The sequence below is a fragment of the Tenebrio molitor genome, chromosome 1 (genome assembly GCF_963966145.1).
Source record: "Tenebrio molitor chromosome 1, icTenMoli1.1, whole genome shotgun sequence".
Classification (NCBI taxonomy): Eukaryota; Metazoa; Arthropoda; class Insecta; order Coleoptera; family Tenebrionidae; genus Tenebrio; species Tenebrio molitor.
Window position 1 is genome coordinate 2,552,385 of NC_091046.1, and position 19,234 is coordinate 2,571,618.

The 19,234-nt window shown below is 46.7% G+C and overlaps 6 protein-coding genes across 11 annotated transcripts; 3 read left to right on the forward strand and 3 right to left on the reverse strand.

Moving 5' to 3' along the window:
• Nucleotides 1-470: 470 nt before the first annotated feature.
• On the reverse strand, nt 471-3,691 carry LOC138138812 (uncharacterized). 3 transcript variants are annotated; one of them, XM_069058905.1, is made up of 7 exons: nt 3,515-3,691; nt 3,272-3,462; nt 2,661-2,872; nt 2,447-2,611; nt 2,191-2,398; nt 1,946-2,141; nt 471-1,899 (listed from the first exon to the last, which is right to left on the reverse strand). In XM_069058905.1, the coding sequence occupies exons 3-7, from the start codon at nt 2,841-2,843 to the stop codon at nt 1,698-1,700; spliced, it is 954 nt and encodes a 317-aa protein (XP_068915006.1). In that variant the 5' UTR covers nt 2,844-2,872; nt 3,272-3,462; nt 3,515-3,691; the 3' UTR covers nt 471-1,697. The 3 variants fall into 3 exon arrangements, with proteins under 3 accessions (XP_068915006.1, XP_068915020.1, XP_068915014.1); XM_069058919.1 differs by lacking the exons at nt 3,272-3,462; nt 3,515-3,691 and adding an exon at nt 3,050-3,192; XM_069058913.1 differs by lacking the exons at nt 3,272-3,462; nt 3,515-3,691 and adding an exon at nt 2,952-3,183.
• A 135-nt stretch (nt 3,692-3,826) lies between these two features.
• OXA1L (OXA1L mitochondrial inner membrane protein) lies at nt 3,827-5,770 on the forward strand. Its single transcript, XM_069058870.1, has 7 exons — nt 3,827-3,984; nt 4,090-4,185; nt 4,245-4,322; nt 4,370-4,903; nt 4,959-5,123; nt 5,175-5,442; nt 5,557-5,770. The coding sequence occupies exons 1-7, from the start codon at nt 3,919-3,921 to the stop codon at nt 5,712-5,714; spliced, it is 1,365 nt and encodes a 454-aa protein (XP_068914971.1). The 5' UTR covers nt 3,827-3,918; the 3' UTR covers nt 5,715-5,770.
• Nucleotides 5,771-6,052: 282 nt separating this feature from the next.
• LOC138138804 (aurora kinase C-like) lies at nt 6,053-7,494 on the reverse strand. Its single transcript, XM_069058897.1, has 2 exons — nt 6,813-7,494; nt 6,053-6,764 (listed from the first exon to the last, which is right to left on the reverse strand). The coding sequence occupies exons 1-2, from the start codon at nt 7,366-7,368 to the stop codon at nt 6,220-6,222; spliced, it is 1,101 nt and encodes a 366-aa protein (XP_068914998.1). The 5' UTR covers nt 7,369-7,494; the 3' UTR covers nt 6,053-6,219.
• Nucleotides 7,495-7,760: 266 nt separating this feature from the next.
• Nucleotides 7,761-8,468, forward strand: LOC138141057 (uncharacterized). Its single transcript, XM_069061786.1, has one exon. The coding sequence runs from the start codon at nt 7,761-7,763 to the stop codon at nt 8,466-8,468; it is 708 nt and encodes a 235-aa protein (XP_068917887.1).
• An 8-nt stretch (nt 8,469-8,476) lies between these two features.
• Nucleotides 8,477-17,956, reverse strand: sl (small wing phospholipase C gamma 1). Of its 4 annotated transcripts, none has more exons than XM_069058822.1 (11): nt 17,819-17,956; nt 16,100-16,485; nt 15,754-16,055; nt 15,541-15,696; nt 15,330-15,490; nt 14,994-15,273; nt 13,999-14,840; nt 13,718-13,895; nt 9,504-10,620; nt 9,225-9,367; nt 8,477-9,172 (listed from the first exon to the last, which is right to left on the reverse strand). In XM_069058822.1, the coding sequence occupies exons 1-11, from the start codon at nt 17,839-17,841 to the stop codon at nt 9,050-9,052; spliced, it is 3,711 nt and encodes a 1,236-aa protein (XP_068914923.1). In that variant the 5' UTR covers nt 17,842-17,956; the 3' UTR covers nt 8,477-9,049. The 4 variants fall into 4 exon arrangements, with proteins under 4 accessions (XP_068914923.1, XP_068914931.1, XP_068914903.1 ...); XM_069058830.1 differs by lacking the exon at nt 17,819-17,956 and adding an exon at nt 16,897-17,155; XM_069058802.1 differs by lacking the exon at nt 17,819-17,956 and having other exon boundaries at nt 16,100-16,819.
• Nucleotides 11,729-13,716, forward strand: LOC138138832 (uncharacterized). The gene is made up of 2 exons (XM_069058928.1): nt 11,729-12,559; nt 12,617-13,716. Exons 1-2 carry the CDS (start codon nt 12,536-12,538, stop codon nt 13,484-13,486), a joined length of 894 nt encoding a protein of 297 aa, XP_068915029.1. The 5' UTR covers nt 11,729-12,535; the 3' UTR covers nt 13,487-13,716.
• Nucleotides 17,957-19,234: the final 1,278 nt, after the last annotated feature.

Below are 19,234 nucleotides of genomic sequence, written 5' to 3' on the forward strand. Positions count from 1 at the left end.
CCAGATTTTTTCGGAAATATAGTGTGGGTTGCATTTTAAATTACGTCAGGCTCATTATCACTCGTGAAATATCCTGTTTATATATACTATACAGTTACTCCTGCAGCTCTGCACTGAGGTCAGTCAGGTCACAACACAACGTACAATGAAAATTTAAAATTGACAAGTGACGCACAGTTGATTGTTTTTCGCTTGCTTCGCTAAAAAACTCGACTCCCTTGATTTTAGCTTGCCGTGTCGTGCTGCGAACGATTTTAGCTTGTGCTGCGAACGATTTTACCGTGTCGCATGAAACTAATTCACTGTCCGGGAAAAAAATGTATGTGGTGCGCCTAAAGAAGTTTTCACTTCAAAAAATCATTTTGTATCGAACAGTTTTTCAAATTCAAAAAAATTTACCTTTGTTCTTTCTAAATGACTTTTTGTTATTGATTGTCCTGAACAGGTACATAAGTCCCATGAAACACAAATTGTTTGCCAACAGTTTTATTCCGACTTTTGTAAATACATGCATAAACTTCATTAAATAACAGCGTTATAGTAATTATTATTCTCATTTTCTGCACTTGTTCCGTACACTTGTATACGCTAGTAAAATATTTTTTTTATTTTTTTTTCAAGACAAATCGAGATATGTATATATTGCTACTTACATAATACTGAACTTTCTCCTTTAGATGACGAAACTAGATGCCGGACAATCCGACTCTAATTTATAATCTTCAAGATCTATTCGCACGATAGTCGTGCAACTCTACGATTATACAGAATCCGAAATTCAATTCCTATCATTTCAAAATTTCTATTAATTGTTTGTCGAAGTGGTCCAGTCCAATTTAGAACGTGATCGGCACAACCGATTCTTAATTGACGGACTGCACAGATTCCTATTTTAATCCAATTAAAATTAGAATCACAACACTAATATACGTAGATAGTTTGCACACAGCGAAGCCGAAGTGACCAGATTTTCGACTAAACTATCTCTGCAAGAATAAAATAATTTCGAAAAAGTGTTGGAAAATACCGGACCGTGTCGACTTCTTCGTGCGGAAGTTTGATTGAATTTTTGACGATATGCTAATTTCTATTCAAAATCTATAACCTATAATCTGTTGACATATCAAAGATCCACAACTTGTTGATTAAAAAACAAACATCCCTATAATTTCACATTGGAACTAAAATCGATTCAAGTTGGCACGACTGAAACGGCAGTTAATTTTACGTAATTGACACATCCTCTGGGAAAATTCCAATTTTACATGATGCCTTAAAAACGACATTTGCTTGGCAAAAAACGAAAAATTGTCACAATGCGGTGTAATTTAACAGGATTCTTCGCTTTCCGCCGTAAATTGCGTTGTTTGTGGACCTTTGAAGTGCGAACGAAATGTAAAAGTAGTCTTGAACGTCGTATATTTGTTGGACAATCTCTCTAGTTGCATCGGTTCGCACCAAATCCAGCCACTTCACGTAAAAAAATCAAACCTGACATTTTTGGTCTTTAACGTAAAAAAAAAGAGGAAACATCGACCGATTTTCCTCCCAGCCATAAGAGATCACATCGTTGAACCCTCCCCTACTCCCGTGGTCCTCCCAGCAACGAGTAAGAAGCACCCCGCTTACAAGGCCGTTATCTGCACTTTGCTGTCAGCCGAGCTGGTGCTGATCTGGTGACCAGCGTGTAGCTATAGTTATGTCTGCGACTGAGCCAAGGAGGCGCTCGTGGACTCCTTCACGATTTGACTATTTTTATTCTTCTCCTCCAGCCAGTCGTACATCGGATACTCGCAACAGATGATGAACTTGAGGAACTGGGGCACCTCCACGTAGATCCCAGGAGGGATGGGGATGAGCGGGCTGGTCGAAGACTTGTAGTAGCGGTACTCGGAGATGCTGCAATTTAAGAGTCGGTCAAGATCGTCGAAAAACTGCGACTCACTCTCTGTATTTGTCGTCGGAGGAGCGTTCCAAAAGAGGGATGCCTGACAGGAAGAGAATGATGAGCGTGGTGAAGATGGGGGACATGATGGCGATCCACTCGAAGCCCTCAATGACGTTGAGGGAGACGGCGAAGATGCCCCACCAGAGAACGATCTCGCCGAAGTAGTTCGGGTGGCGGGACAACCTCCACAAGCCTGAAACCTCGAGGTGTAGCGCGTTGGGGCAACCCCCCACGAGAATTACCGTCGTTGCACCATTTCCCTTGGTTCTCGGGGTCCTGCCTGAACGAGAACTTCTGCAGATCGGCGTAGGTCTCGGCGAGAAACCCGATGACGAACAGACCAGTCCCGGCGGAGTCCAAGGTGGTCATGGTCTTGGGGGCCGGAGGGATGGCGTGCCTCGGCGAGTTGATTATGATGACGGGGAGGCTCACCACGTACACCCACACCGCCTGCAGCCGTCACGATCAGTACCGAACCAGAGTTAAAACAGGGTTTACCTGGAAGGTCCAAAAAATCGCGAACCTGATGGTGTTGCTCTTCTTGTCCTCAAACTGCTTGTCCCTGCCGATCTTGATGATCCTGTAGAGGAGGTAGCCCGAGAGGCGCATCCCCCACAGGCACACGAAGATGGTGACCATGAGCTGGCGGCTGTCGTAACTCTTCTAAAAGTGGAGGTGACGAAGAGACTGTATCACAGCTAAATCGAGTTACCTTGCCCCCTTGTCCGCAGAAGAAGGTGAGCAGGGCCAGAATCATGAAGTTGATGCCGCCGGCGAAATCCGTCACTTTGTCCATCTGGAAGGTGGCGGCGATCGTGAAGAAGATGATCTGCATGGTCACCGTGACGATGGCACTGATGGCGAAGTGGTCCTGGTCGAGGATGTCAACAGCCATTTTTTCGCGACTCGTGTGCAGTCCTTGTCCTGGAAGGATCCAAGAAAAACAATTGAAAACGCGTAAACAGCTCAAAAGAAAAGCTTCAAGGCTCTCGACTGTTCGAACCTCCACGAAAGCAATTTGTCGGAGATTTGATGAATGAAACGCCGCAATCAAAGGATGCGCGAGATAAATCTCTTTCATCTCGAGAGATCGATACACACCACTCCTCCCCGTCACCTCCAACGCATCAACACTCGGGACGAAAATAAACCTGTCCGATAATTTCGCGATGATCGATCTAACAAACAGCGAATTGCGCCATTTTCACACGCCCGTATCCTGCGAGGTTCATCTCGCTCCGTTACTATCGATTCGTAGACGAATTTGTTTTTGGAAAGGTGGCGAGGGTGGAGAGGCGATTGTGGGAACTCGTGCAGACTTACAAAACATTTTGCGGGAGGATCGGCGTCGCGACGCCGACGTCGTTGCTACCCTTCGTGCGACGGCGACTGCACTGGTGATCCGACGAGTGGAATGCGCAAACATCAACTCTGATTCGTCGTCGCCGGAACGAAATTAATTGGCGAGGTTGTTGCGTTTCGGGATTCGGACTTGACCCGCGATCACAGGGACTCTGGAGGTTTTTGATTGATCATTGATTATCGATTGAGGGGACTATAACTCGCCATAAATCTTCACGGAATGGCAAGATTTATAACCAATAAGTGAATTGTAATGACCGCACTAGTTGCCAGCCTCGAGTGTAGATCATAAAATGGTTATTTTTGGACCGAAATGTTTATGAGATCCGGTTTTCCAACGTCTCTGAAAGTGAAGGCAGTAATTTATTTCTTACATCGATGATGCACTAATTAATACTTGTCATACGTCACCTTCTACATTTTAATCGGTACTAACAAGGAACGAGACTTGTACTGTGAAATAATGATTTTTTTTATAAAAATGGGGCACCTTGCTGAAAATAACAATGACATTTGAATTTTCAAAATGGCGCGCTCGTCTAGCAGCGCCCTCTTTGCGGCAAGTTGAAGCCCACAGCATTATTTATTTATTAAAATTATAAATAAAAATGATCAGTAGAAGTAATTTGGTGTCGAAATACAAAGCGTGTGCCAAATCGATTCAAGGTGTACAGGTAAAATACATTTTAATTGTCGCAAACCGTTAAAAATAATTCTTGAATGAATGTCACAATTATAGGTTATGTCACATTTTTCTCACATTTCTTCCTTTTAAACAGAATAATTTGGTGAAAAAGAGCCGAATCGAGCCTCTCCAGCGATTAGTAAACTCAATCGAGCCGCACCTCTCCAGTAAACAATTTCACAGATGCAGAGTGAGACAATTTGTTCCTGTCAAGCCCCACAAAAACATTCCAATTTATTATGATTTTAGAACTTTATCACCGAGTCAGACCTTTTGCGGAGCTTCAACAGGACACTTTCTTCAATCCAAGATAAGTTCAACCACAAGGTAACTGCTTTTCGCGCGTCGATTCAAACCTAACCTCACTTTTACAGAAAAATGAAAAAGCCGCGAGTAGCACTTTACTCGGCAAAAAATTCGCGTTGGCGACAGCTGGTGTGGCATCAGTCGGGTCGACCGTGCCCAACATAGTGATAGAGCCGATCCCCGAGCCGCCTCCGGTGCCCCCGGAGTCGCCTGAAGCGGTGGCGGAAGTCGTCAGTCAGGTGAACGCGCTGGGGGAGGCGACGTTTGCGTCTTTGGGACTGGGCGGGAACACTCCGGTGGGATTCGCGCAGTCATGTTTCGAGTATCTGCACGTGACTCTGGGGGTACCGTGGTGGGAGGCCATAGTTCTGGGGACGCTGTTCATCCGGCTGTTGCTGTTTCCGCTGGTGGTGATCGCGCAGCGGAACGCCGCCAGGATGAACAACTACTTGCCCCAGCTCCAGGCCATTCAGTTGAAGATGACTGAGGCCAGGCAGATGGGGAATCAGCTGGAGACGGCGCGCTATTCCCAGGAACTGATGATCTTCATGAAGGAGAAGCAGTTGAATCCGTTGAAGAACATGATCGTGCCGTTGGCGCAGGTCTCCTCTGCCGACTTAAAACCAACTTGTCTTTATTTCCTCCCCATTTTTTTAGATGCCCGTCTTTGTCTCGTTTTTTATGGGGCTGCGGGGCATGGCTAACGTTCCAGTGGAAAGCTTGAGAACGGGGGGACTCTGGTGGTTCACCGATTTAACGGTCCCAGACCAGTATTTTTTGATGCCGTTGATCACAAGCGCCACCCTCTACGCCACCATTGAAGTAATCGATCACACAAGAGAAAAATCGTTTTTCTAGATTTTTCTTTTGTAGTTGGGAACAGATTCGGCAAAGTTGTCGTCTCAGAATTTACAAACGATGAAGTATGTTTTGAGAGCGCTCCCTCTGGTGGTTCTCCCCTTCACTATAAATTTCCCTGGGGCTATATTGTGCTACTGGGTGTCTAGTAATTTTATTTCATTGTTGCAAGTGGGTATACTGAGGATACCGGCTGTTAGGGATTACTTCAAGATTGAACCGTTGATAACCCACAAGAACTTGCCCGTGAAGCCTAAAGGTTTCACCGAAGGACTGAAGGATTGTAAGTGTAAAAAATATACATTTCTATCATCTGTCATTGCCAGTGTCTAATTTGGGGGAATCCCATTTGAGAATTTATTTTTGAGAATACATATTAATTGGTGTATGTTGGTAGCGTGGACGAATATAAAGATCACGAAAGAACTAGAGGAGAGGAGGCGAGTCGACGAGATGCAGTTCCAGAGAGCGGGGAGAGGCCCCATCGTGAAAACGTACAAATACGATCCCACTAAACAGAGTAGTCCGACTGCAATTAGTGCGAAGAAACGATAGAACAATCTCTTTATATTTTCTTAGGTGATAATAAACTAATTCTTTGTCTGTTGTAATATTGAGGTTTGACTTAAACGGGCATAAGATGTCGATAAAATACAGAAATCTGTAATATCGGTAATTTTTCATGCGGCTTCATTGAATTACTTTTTTTTAATAGACATGGCGGGTGCATCGAGAGATTTCAAGAATAAATCGTTTAATATCTTTATTGTTTGGAGAACCGTGTTGATCGTTTAAATCCAGATTGCCAATACATTTTACGTTGATACTACTCGATGTTTGGTGAGAAAATAAAAGTTGCCAAGAGTCAAGTGTAATTCTGACATCACCTCATCAACTGTAAAAACGTTTATTAAGTAAATAAAATACGTCCATTATAAGCCAAAACAATACAACGAGGTCTTATTGAACCCAGCATTAAGTATAATACAGTTACACAGCACATGGCAGTAATAGCAAAATACACATAAGAAATGTTTAGTCTACCTCATATAAATAAAAATCACAATGTTTCTGGACGAGTAGTTATGTGATGTTGTATCCAAGGATGTCTCACAACTTCATCCAACTCTAGTCTCCCGTCAGCGTCCACTACCAACAACTTACTGATCAGATCGCGCGCGCCCTCTGGCACATACGGCGGAAATTTATAGTGAGCTTTGCTAATATTCCTGTAAGTTTCCTCGTAACTGGTCGTTTCGAATGGCGGTTTCCCTGTGAGAAATTCAAAACAAAGCACCCCCAAACTCCACAAGTCCACTTTCTCGTTGTGCGTCTTCCCCACTACCATTTCTGGGGACAGGTAGTCAAGCGTGCCGCATAAAGTACTCCTGCGCGAGGCAGGGGCGTGAACCGACCACCCGAAATCGGCGATTTTAATCTGACCTTTGGCACAAAGCAACAAGTTTTCAGGTTTGATGTCTCTGTGAATCACTTTTTTTGTGTGGCAGTAGCGCAACGCGTCGGCGATTTGGTAGATGTAGCTGGCACAGACGGCTTCAGGGAAGCGTTTGTTGGGTGCGGCTTGCAACGCTTTGTAACACGTTCCTACAAAAAAATCACTGAAGTGCTAATTAGTTTACCAAGATGACTCACCATTCGGCGCGTATTCTAGGATGATGTAGACCCGACAGTCATCATGGAAGTATCCGTACATCCTCAGGATGTTGTTGTGCCTGAGGTGCGACTGAATCTCGATTTCTCGACGCACTTGGTGCTCGATGTTGAAGTCTTTGATGGCGTTTTTGAACAACACTTTGAGCGCCACCACGAACTTTGATTGTTTTTCTCGCGCCAAGTACACATTTCCGAATTTTCCTTTTCCCAACGGCTTGCCGATGTCGAAGTCGGCCAACGTCCAGCGGCGCCCTTTCGTCGCTTCTTTACCGTCTTCACTGTCGGCGGGCTGCGTGGCCACATTTGGTTTTGGCTCTGATTTCGTCGGTTCTGGCTTGTCCCTGCACACGACAGGCGTTGTTTCGTTGTTGGGGGTGCTCTTGTGCGAATTCACACGCGTTTTGGCCTCCGTCAGGCCGGGTTTTTGAACTGGGGGCACTTTTTTAATCTGACACTTTTGTAGATGATTTTGAACAATATTTCTAGGTACGTTGTTTTCTTTGTTCTGACTCAACGGAACCTTCCTCTGCGACATACTTTCCAATTGAAACACTCTATCTGAACACAATACAGCAGTCTTTACACGAATCAAACACTTTACTAAAGTTCACATTTAAACATGTCACTTTTTGCGATCAACGGTTTTCGTCAAGAGTACCAACCCTCGTCTTAGGGACATTCTTCACCACTTCCACTCACAATTTATCACTTATTATATCAACTTCACAATCTCCAATGCCACAAATATTCGTAAAACTACACAGATATCCTAATTCATAAAGAAAACATTTCAATTGCTTCTAAAATAAAATAATTTTTCTAAAACAAATCGCTTTGGGGAATTTGACGCACATGTTGGTACGGTACTTAACCTATAAAATATTTATTTTTGTAGCTCGAATCCATAATTTGCGATTAGAGCCCGAAATGGCTTTGTACGCGCGTTTAAAAAGCATCTGCGTGGTAGAAAAATGCCTCAGGTTCAATCTGTTGTCAAGAACGAGTTTTCATTCTCTGTCGAGACCCCCTGGTCACGCACCGGCCCCCAACACCCGTTCCTTCTTCCTCAAACTCTTCGCCAAAAGAGGACAGCTCGACTTAAAAAGAGCCGACGACATACCAGACTCTTTTGAATTGATATACAGGAACACCATGAGCAAATACATTGTGGGGGCCCAAGTAGTCTCGATGGTTTGTGGAGGCCTAGTGTTACTAACTTTTGTGTTTAAAGGCGACTTTGAGACAATGCAGGAGCACAGAGCCAAATGGAGCGGCGATGCGAGGCGCAGCGACGACGACGTGTTTTATTACGTCGCATTTTTCATGGCGATTTTGCTTGTTGTGCAACTGATGGTTTCGCAGACTCCTGTCAGGATATATAAAGTGCCGCGGACGTCAAAATATATCGCGATAAATTACGGGAATTTCTTTGGTAAAGGAAGGTTAACGTTTAAGAGGGGCGAGATTTATCAAATGGAAGAGAGGGGGGTTCTGCCGTGGAGAAACAGCAGATACATCATTGACAGCCAGAACAATCGCAGGACCGTCATTTTGATGGAAAACCATTTTAGGAGGCCCGCCGATCTGAACATAATGTTGGGGGAGCAGAGCGATCCCGATCTGGACGATAAATAAATCGAGGAAACACTTAAAGCGTTTTATTTTCAATAAACTCTTAACAAGTCGACAAATTGTTAATAGTAGAATTTCTGTATATCGTTTATTGCAATAAATGTAAAAATTTCGCAACAGTCTTAAGTCTAGGCCTGTTTAGTCTTCAACATTGCTATGCTATCGAGAAAGAATGGATGACCTAAGTATAGGTGGCGCCTCTTGCGGCAATAAAGTCCACTAAAAATTTGGCTTGACAGACGACGGTATAAAAAAAAGCAGCGTCCACACCGATTTGCGCCTAATTACGAATTGCTCAACCAAAAACTGTTGATACAACAGAAGAACGTTGCGTATTCCGAAAATATATAATTAACATTTCATATAAAATATACATCTCTTTGTAATCTAAAAATGATATGATTTGGAAGGTATGCAATCTGTTTTGGATGATATGTACGAGAATATAAATGCCTGCAAACGTCAATTAAAATGTGGTGGAAGTCTTTTAACAAGTGTTTGCTCGATATTGTCATGTTCTAAGTCTACGTCTACAAGAAAATCGCTTTGAAATCTATCACCAGTATTGTTTTTAATCTTCACATCTAGGGGGGACTCACTGGAGTTTTTTTTATGTTGATGTGTACCAGCAGGGAGGCCAACTCCAGGTCTTCGCTGTAGGCGTTCTTGAGCCACACGCTCCTGTAACCCGTCCTCAAGCACGTCACCTGGAGGGGACGATCAGTAACGAGTGCGGAGCGCCACAACAGTCATACTCACAGGATAAGTAGCTTGTCCTATGAAGTTGGGATCGCCGAAAACATCCTCGTCTTGCACGAGGAATCTCAGCAAGGCAAAATCAGGATTGGCAACTGGGAATTCGATCACTTCGTCCACCCATTTCGGATTGAACCCGTTGTCGGCTAAGCAGACAAATTAAAAAATGGTAAAAAACATACAAGGACGTTAAGATAACAAGAAACCGCGAGAGCCGTTTATTGGAGGCGGAATTTTTGTTAGCTGTAAATTTTATTGGTTTTCAAAGTACTGAACACTCACCGACTGGCTTGGTCACGAGCTTGATCCCCGAATCGAAGGGCGCCCCGACGACCTCCACCTCGACGAACGGACTCGCCGTCCCTTTCTTGGGCCTGCAGAGATGCCGCGCCGCAATGATCCTCAACGTGACGGTCCACGGCTCCACCCCCACCAGCGTGTTCTTGTCGGCGGGGTCGAAGTCGTCCCTCATCATGAACTCCGGCTTGAGCAAGTACCCGCAGTTGCCGTTGTCCCTGAACTTGCCCTGGTTGAGCTGCATGGGCTTGTCGCTGGTCTGGTAGTTAAGGGCGACCATCTGCGAGCCGATGTTCCACATGTTGATCGGGCTGTAATTGGACGAGTCGACGCGCTGGCCCTTGGGATACACCCTCGAGAACTGGTGCTGGTGGTACTTGACGAAGAACTTCTTCTCCTGCTGGCACATCAGCTTCTCGCCCTTGGTCTCCGGAAACGACGACATCTCGTAGAAGATGAACCCCTGCTGGCGCGCCCTCTCCATGTTGAACGTGATCGACCTGCAGTAGATGATCAGGTTGGACATCTCCTTGGCGATGCGGAAGGTGCGCTCCATCTCGCGGTGGTGGTTCTCGCGGAGGCACGCCCTCTGCGCCACCTCCTTGATCTTCATCAGCCAGTCGACGGCGAGGTCGCGCGACCGCACCGCCACCTCGAGGGGCGTGCACGCCGTCGACGTCGCGATCTTCAGCACCCACTCGAAGCCGGGCCGCTCCGGGTGGTACACCATGTCGACGACGGCGCCGTTCATGTCCAGGTGGCCCTGCAGCATCGACTCCCCCGAACCGTCGTCGCTCCCGTCCTGCGACTCCATCCTGTCCAGCTCGGTCACGTAGTTGGCCGGGAAGAAGTGCTGCTTCATGCCGCCGTAGTCGCCCCTCCACCAACCGGCGCTGTTCTCCGGCATCGTCACGTTCGTTATGATCGCGTGCTTGCAGAACGACAGCTCGTCCGGCTGCTGGGCCCGGTAGTCGTACAGCGCCTTCACGGTCACCTTCGGCGGCGTGAACGCGCTCGGGTCCATGTACGAGGGCGTGCTGTTGTAGGTCACGGTGTCGTCCTGCTCCTGCGACACATCATCATTATCCCACCTATCAGGATCCTACCAACGTTAAAAACTACAATTTTTATTTGAACAGATCTCCATCGTGAAACTGAATCTTGACAATTTCAATTATTTAATGCACAAATTAAGCAAAAAATAAACCGACTGACGGTCTACCACAAAACAAAACAATGTTGCTCCCATAAGCAAATAATTATGTAAGATTGTGTCATTTAAAATATTCAAGGTTCATGATTAACTTCACAACAAAATTTAAATACAAAATACAAATCCCGAGAGAGTTGTTAAATATAAAACATTTTAAAATCCTCCGACTCATCCACTATTGTACTTTAACAAAAAATACATAAATTATTATTACGAAAATTTAAAGTTATAAATTGTTGTTGGTTTTTTAGGCAAATGAGAACGAAAAAAAAAACAATGATTGGGTTCACCATTTATAGTCTTTTTTATTGAAGTTGTGGTAATAAACTCCTTCGTGATCAAGCAACGCCACACGTTTACGGAAGTTTGCTTTTATAGCCGGGCCTCAAGTCTTTTTTGTTGATCATATTACATAAACTTACAGATAGTGGATAACGAATCGAAATGAAAAAAATTATATCACATTTGTCAACAAGTCCAAAAAGATAAAGAATCTCGTGTTTATTTAGACTTTAGACCCAAAATCAGTTTTTAATGTATATTTACAGTTGACTCATGTTGCAAAAAACCACTTGTCATTTGCAACAGCATTTTTCAATATTATTGAACCAAATAAAGGCACAAAGGGGCCACAAAATCATAGTTTGGATTTAATAAAACGAGCGTTTTAAAGGCCCACGAGTGCCATAGAGAGCCCAATTTACACACGAACGAGTTGAATACAACGTTTTTTTGTTCGAGGAGCCCCTTAAAGGCTTCAAATCCCTTAAAATCTTTGAAATTAGCTTGACGTTTCGTTTTGACAAGTTGTGACATTTATTAAAATCCGTTCACAAATTCTAACAGCGTCGAACAAAAAAATGTCTTGTGAAACGAGTGTAACATGCTATTTTGTCTATTTCGGCTTTGATTAATTTAATTTTAAAAAATATAAAATAAAATAATTATCTACATTTTAGTGACTTTTATTTTAACGAAATTGGGTTGGTATTGATGAGCAATGTCATTTCGTTGAAAATTAAATTTCAAATAAATTGTCTCCCAAATGTTGTTACAATAAAATTAATCATTGTGACAACGAAATAGAAAAAATGTTTAATGATTTATACTAAAAGTGATCAACGAAAACATCGTTTGTTTTTTTTTTAATTACTTCAAGTGCACCAGCGAGTACTCCTCCAACCGTGGCGGAGACCATAAATAAACATTAAACGACATCAAGAGAAAAAAACAACTCGAAAAACCCCTGCGAGATCGGTATCGGCGCAACAATGGGCCCCCTCCCGCTTCCTCGTTACGATGAAAATATTCAACGCCTTAATACACCGAACGCATAAATAATTTATATCCCTGCCCCGAACCGGAACAAATCCGTGAGAAATCGACCGAAAACTTCACGGACCCACCCGGTACGAGGCGGTATCGCCGGCCGAAGAATTTTCCAGTCGGTTCGACCACCAGGAAAAAAAAAAAGAAACAAATCTGAATAGCATTCCGGAGTTCCTCGACCCACTGACTCACGAAATCCGGAGTCTTTGGAAATAATCCGATAATTAAAGGGCGACGAAACGCGTCGACTCGAAACGCTTATCGTTGAGGAACCTGTTCGAGGCGACTCGTCCTCGCTGTTCACCCTCGCGGTGAAGAGAGAGCGCGAAGAGGTGGGACGGGAGCGAGACGGAACAACCTGCATTCCGACCGGGGGGTTAAAAAACTACGAAGGGAGTCACAGACAGTGATTTTCGGTTTCATTGTCGAGTGCGGAGTGGTGCCAGCAACAGGTCGTCGAAATGGTGGTGACAGAATGAAGGTCCTTCCGTCCTTTCTGGTAAGCGCGGAAAAAAACAATCCGAAGCAGTTAAATTCACAATCGTTGTTTTGTCAGTTTGCAGCGCTCGCGGGGGCCTTTTTCGCGTCCACCCACCAGAGCCCCGTCCCCGAGGGCGGCTACGCCTTCAACGACACTTCGATCGACAACGGGACGATAGCCGCCTTGGTGCAGCGCCAGACCGACACGATAAAAAAGATCGTGTCGACGCACCACCGCCCCGTCGACTACCCCGTCATCACCAAGTACCCCGCCGACAACAAGCAAAGAGGCGACAACATCCCTCTGGATCAGCTGAAAATAAAATGTCAACACTTGGCGCGGCTCGCCGCCACTACCACCACCACCACGACAACGACGACGACGCCGTCGCCCGGTAACGACGCCCACCGCCCCGGTTTCTACATCACGACCGAGGAGCCGCCGCCCACCAGGCCCCCCGCGGCTCCCGTCAAGTACATCAAGCTCGAGCCGGTCATCTTGCAGAAGACGATGATGAGCGACGGTCGCACCGTCTACTACTGGCACAAGAGCATACCGACCCAGATCGGCGGGGCGACGGTTCCGTCGACGCCGCCGCCCACCACCACGACGACCCAGTCGGGCTACAACTTTCGCAATTTTTTTCCGTCATTTTACTCGGCTGGAGGATCTGAACCGGCTGATGCGACTTCAACAGAGAAAGCGCCAGCCCAGGAGGTGACGCTGTATCAGCAACAGCTGAAGTTCGTCGTTCCGGTGCCGTACGCCCCCTTGGAGGACCCGGGACTGCGCAAGCCGTGGGAGATCGACCAGTACGCCTACTATCCGAAGCCGCTCCAACCCGACAGCGTCAACGTGCAGGTGCCGTACGTGCCCACCTTCCACGTGATCAAGGCCATGGCGGTGCCGAATCAGTACGAAAACGTCAACGTGGAGGGCGTCTGATTCGGACCCACCACGACCATCTTAACGAGACTGATTAGGATTAAGCACGTTTAATGTATTGGGAAATTTCATATCTGTACTCACGCTAGTTTAGGATTAGTCTAGAGAGGTATTTATTTTAAAACTAATGTATTTTTCTACCAGTTTAGGCAAATAGTGGGGTCGGTTTCGTGCAATTAAAATGTACAAAAAAATTGTCCAAATCGTTTTAATAAACTTTTTCAAACTCACCATCGTCATTCTCTTGACGGCGTCTTCGCTGATGGCGTAGCTCAACTTGACTCGCCGATAGAGGGGGTGGTTTTCGTAGTAGTTGATCAACTCGACCAGACTCTCGAATTCCACATTGCCGATGGTGTACAAGCGCCCCTCCAGCTTGATCCTGCAATGCTTAATTTTCCTATCCGCCCTGTAAATATCGAAAAATGTCAAAAGAGACAAACCGGAGGACGCGATCCCAAATGTCAAAAATGACAGTTGTGACGCGCTACACACTCGAATTTGAAACTCGCCTAAAACTAATCGTGTAGCAATTGACGTCGTTCTCGCTGGGCCTCACCAGGAACGCCCCTTCAGTCTTCACCCTCTTCAGAATCTCGTCGGCTTGGATCTTGCCGGTGTGCTTGTGGTACCATTCGGCGGTCTCGTGCTTCTTCGGCTGCGGCACCGGCTCCTGCAGCGTGATCGAAAACTCGGCCGTGACTAGAGGACAGTTCCTGTAGTGCGTGATCAGACTGTACAGGCTGTCGAAGTATTTGGCGTCCGTCAGGTAGTACTTGGTGTGCTGCTTGTCCGGCTTCGACCTGATCCTGCAGTGGTTCACCTGTCCGTTCCGCCAAAACGAGAGGCAGTACTCGCCGACGAAGGTCACGCTGGCCCTGACCAAAAACGTGCCGTCGCCGAGGTGCGAATACGTCTTGAGCAGCTGCTCGGCCTCCTCGCGGCCGTTGTCCAGCTTGCCGTGGAACCACTTCTCGCTGAAGTGCAGCTCCTCGTTGGGGACGTCCGACTTGGAGCGCTGGAAGGCGGAGCTGTCGTCCTCGTCCTCGGACCGCTCCGACTCCTGGTCGAGCTTGTAGCTGTCGGTGTAGAAGAGCTTGCTCTGGGTCAGGATGAAGAAGTGTGGGTTCCACTCCTTGTCGACCGGGTCCTCCAGGTACATGATCCCGTTGCGCTCCGAGCTGCGCAAGTCCATCTCGCTGCCCTCGTTGCGCACCAGAAACGAGCTCTCGTCCTGGCCCTCGGGCAGCTTCTTGTGCTTCAGGATTATCTTGCGCCGGAGCTGGTGCGGCGACGGCAGCTGCTTCTCGTTCTTCTCCGCGGGGTGCACCAACAGGGATTCCCCGAACACCTCCTGCAAAAATCATTTCCGCTCCGTCTAAATCAACACCAATCATTATCGTCGGCGAGTCAATTCATTCCAATCTAATCTAGTGTTGACCGTCGATATTACTTAACAGGAATTTGATGCCGGAAATGAGTATTTGCACAGTGATTAGTCGAGTACCTGCATCGCGGTCGCCATTTTCCTTTGTTGGGGCAGCGAGCAATTGTCCTCGATCGAGAGGATCACCGGGTACTCGGAGGTGGCGAAAGCGTGCTCCTTGATCGTCCTGATCACGTCCATGAACTTGATCTTCGTGGTGAACGTGTGGCCGTGGTAGATGAAGGGCATGCCGTCGGGCCCGTCCCAGCAGTCGAGCTCTATGCACCTGCACCCCATTCGCAGACACCGGGCGTAAGCTTCGACGGAGGACTCGCTCGAGAGCTGGTCCCCGGTCAAATATCTTTAAAAAAATTGCGACAATGACAGTCGGTTCGTCGCACTCTGGGGGAGTCGTACGTGTTGTGCGAAGACGCTATCCAGTAGTGGGCCAGCGGCCGGGACATGTCTTGGTAGACGGTGTCCTTGGTGGGGTCCCACAGGTCGTTCTGCTTCGAGAAGAGAAAGTCTAGGAACTCGGCGATGGTGAAGTGGGGGTCCTGCACGTCCATTTGGGGGTCCTGCGACGCAAAAACCTTGAACAGTTTCCGATGGGAGCGGTGGTACTCACTTTCAAGAAATTACAGATGAAGCGCGAGACGCTCCTGTCGTCGTTGCTCAGATCGTCATTCTGTTCCTTCAACAGAAAACTCTGGAACTCCTGGGAGGTGACCGTCTTCAGGTTGGCCGAGTAGAGGGCGACCTTGTCGAAGATCTCGTCCACGCTCTGGAACCGTCATCGACGAATAAAACAATTTGTAAATGTCGCGACTTAATACTTTACACTTTCGTCAAAAATGATCTTCTGGTAGAGGACGGCGAAATCGTCGAAACCGATCTCGGCGCGCCTCCTGGTGTCGACCTCGTTGAACAGCTCGCGCAGCTTGTTTGTGGGGATTTTGTAGTTGATCCTCGGTAGAAACGCCTTCAGGTCTTTGATGTTGATGGTCTCGGAGCAGTTCTCCATCGCGTAGTACTCCCGCCTGAGCCAGACTTGCACCAGAAGGGGGTAGGGGGCGTCGAGCGTGTCCTTGACCAGGTGGCGCAGCCCCTTCACCCACAGCTCGCACTCCTGCTCGGACAGAGCTGACAGACTACATGAACGACGACAAACGCTGACGCTGACTCACCGGCTATGCTGAGGACCCTCAGCTTGAACTCCGACCCGTAGTAGACGACGAAACACTTGAGATTCTCGATCTTCTTCGAGTCGTCGCTCCACTTTTCAAACTCCTTGGAGTTCTTGCCCAGGCGGATTTCCTTGATCTTGCGGAGGTCGACGGCGCCGTCGTGGACCAGTCGGGAGTTGGTGGCGGGGCGCGTCCACACGATCTGTCTGGTCTCCAGGCGGATGGCCAGCGTCTTGTGCTCGGGCTTCTTCCTGAGCGAGTACTTCATGACCAAGGTGCCCCGCTCGAGCTGGTGGATGATATGGTCCACCTCGGAGATGTAGCCTGAGCCCGAGGACGACGAGTTGTTCATGCCGAATATCCTGCTGATCCGCTCCTGGTCTAAACTGCGAAAATTCTTATCTGAGGGGCCGTTTCTGAACACCATTTTCGCGAAGGGGAAATGGGCGAGCGAGTGCATTAGAGACCCTCGCGTTTTTTATTATTAGACTGGTGGATTTGAATCGGATGGGTTTTGTTAGGACCTGTCGGCAACAGACGTGAAGTATCATTTCTGCCGCACGCCGACACAGTAAACAAAGCACAGTTCCGCGAATTCCATCGTGTAATGTTCGGTTCCACACTGCGGGTTATAAATAACCGCCAGTGAAGACAAGGAATTGATTCGAAATGCCCAGATAAGATAACTATTATCTGGTTGGCGCGCACGCTGGCGGTAATTACGATGCGATGTCGAACTGCGCCGGTTTAATTGATGTTGCGGACCTAAAAGCGGATTAGCGTTCTATTTTCGGTACCTTTGCACAGGAAGTGTGGCTTATTTGTGGCAGGGCATCTCCGCCTCTTCTCGCCCTTTCACCAACAGGAAATTGCACTCTCACGTGTTTGAATATGTAACATTGTCAAATCGGGATTGTTCGATAACGCGAATAAATTTGTTTAACTACTTTAATCCGCATTGATAACCCTCTTCTAAATTGACAGCTGACATGGATTTGACAAGTGCGGAAGAATAGAAGAGTGGGCGGAGAATCAAGGCCACGCGGCAACAAATCACACCCGGAGATATTGACAGAGAGATGGCGCCACAACGGCACCCACATGGGGGTATCCCATGTTAAAAATCACCACAAAATCTCAACCATAACTCGACCCCACAACAAATATTCTATTCGTCCAACCCTGACGACATGTTTAATACAACGAAGATCGTGACACGGTGCTCACCGCCCAATTGAAAAAAAACGAAATTGTGCAAGTACAGAATGTTCGACTTGTTACAAATCAATTTTTAAACAACTAAATTGACAAAAAGTCTTCAACAATACATTTTCGGACGAGGTTGGACTCAGGAGGTTACAGGTAGGTACCTATGCGATTATTAACAGAATATTTTTTACAGTTGTCTACAAAACAACCAACAGAATTTTCAAAAAGCGAAAATCGTTCAGTACATCATACTGTAAATGTTATTTAATCATTATGACTCGAATCTATAGTAAAGAGTGATAACAGTAATCTGTTAACTACCACGAAATTTTACCGAATCGTTAAACACCCACGTGGTAAACCTGCTGTTCTGTATTGCTGGTTGCCTATAAATGTTTTAAAATAGAATAAAATTGCTTGGCAAAAATAAGAGTAGGATACGATAATAATAATTGCAACACTAAATAAATACATAGGTACATTATGAAAGTGTGACCGGAACGCACTTACCCTCTAAAATACTTATACTTCATTGCGAGAAATCTGCGAATTCTTTGACACTAGTTCCGCATTCCAGCGGCTAGTTTGCAACTCGATACAAAGTAAGTAGAAAGAAGTAGATAGATATTAGATATCCGAGAGTACAGCCACCCAGACATCACCTTTCGCACCGGCGCCGACAAACTTGTTGCAACCGTTATTTGCGTTGTCTTCAACTCTTCACCCCCACTTATTGACTTATTATACCCTAACCTCGACAGCACGTGTTCATGATTTTCACGATGTCGTTTGTCAACCATTGAAGTGTCCCCTTTCAGTCCTTTCACCCATTGCCACCCACATTTCACCGCTTCCCTCGAGACTCGAGCATTAAAACACACTTGCTTTAAGTTCTCTTTGAATGATGATAAATGCACCTTAATACGAAAACTCAAACACAAGAAAAGAATGTAGTTTTTTCATAAAAAAAATTAACTGGCGTATCTTCTTTATTTAGCAACATACGGTAATGAATCTGCAATTATTATTCTTACTTCTGTGGAATTCTTTCGTTAAGTTCGATTACGTATATCACTTTTAGAAGACTAGAGACTAGCTGACCCGACAGACGTTGTCTTGTCCAAATTTCAACAAACTTGTTTGTGATCGTTTTGTAAATTTGTGAAAAACTATCGCAAATGTGTAAATAAAGTAAAAATGAGAAATTTTACATGCGTGATGAATTCTATCGCGCCAAAGGGACGGAGCACCAGGGCGGAGAAGCATCAAGGGGGCGGAGCGCCAGTGGGCGTAGCACACAAGGGCAGAGCGCTTAGGAGACGATGCCCCAGGAGGAGCGAAAAGCCTAGGGGGCGGAACTCCAAGGGGCGGAGCTAAAGGGGCGGATTACCAAAGGGGCGTAGCACTAAGCTCTAAGGAGGCGAAACGCCTAGGGGGCGGAGCTCCCTTGGTGCTACTGCCTCTTGGTGATCCGCCCCTTTGGTGCTTCGCCCTACTGGCGCACCGCCCCCGTGGTGGTCGGTAGTGGTCGACTCTGTGTCGGCTAAGGTTCGGCTCCGGGTCGGCTACGGGTAGACTCCGGGTGGGTTTCGGCTAGACTACGGGTCGGCTCCGGGTCGACTCCAGATATGCTCCGGGTTGGCAGGTAGGCTCCAGGTCGGCTCCGGTTCGTCAACGGGTCGGCTCCGGGTAGGCTCTGCATCGGCTCCAGGCTCCGGTTCGGCCCCGGGTTGGCTTGGGTTCGGCTCCGGGTCGGCTCCGGGTCGCTCCAGGTCGAATTACGCATATTCTTCACGAAAATCCCATAATCACAGTTTCTCCCGAATTTTCCGGGCAACTTTTCTTATTTTTTTTTTCCATAAAAACCTCATTCGGGCTATTACGAACATTATAAAAAAATAAAAAAAACTAATGATGCGCTTATCA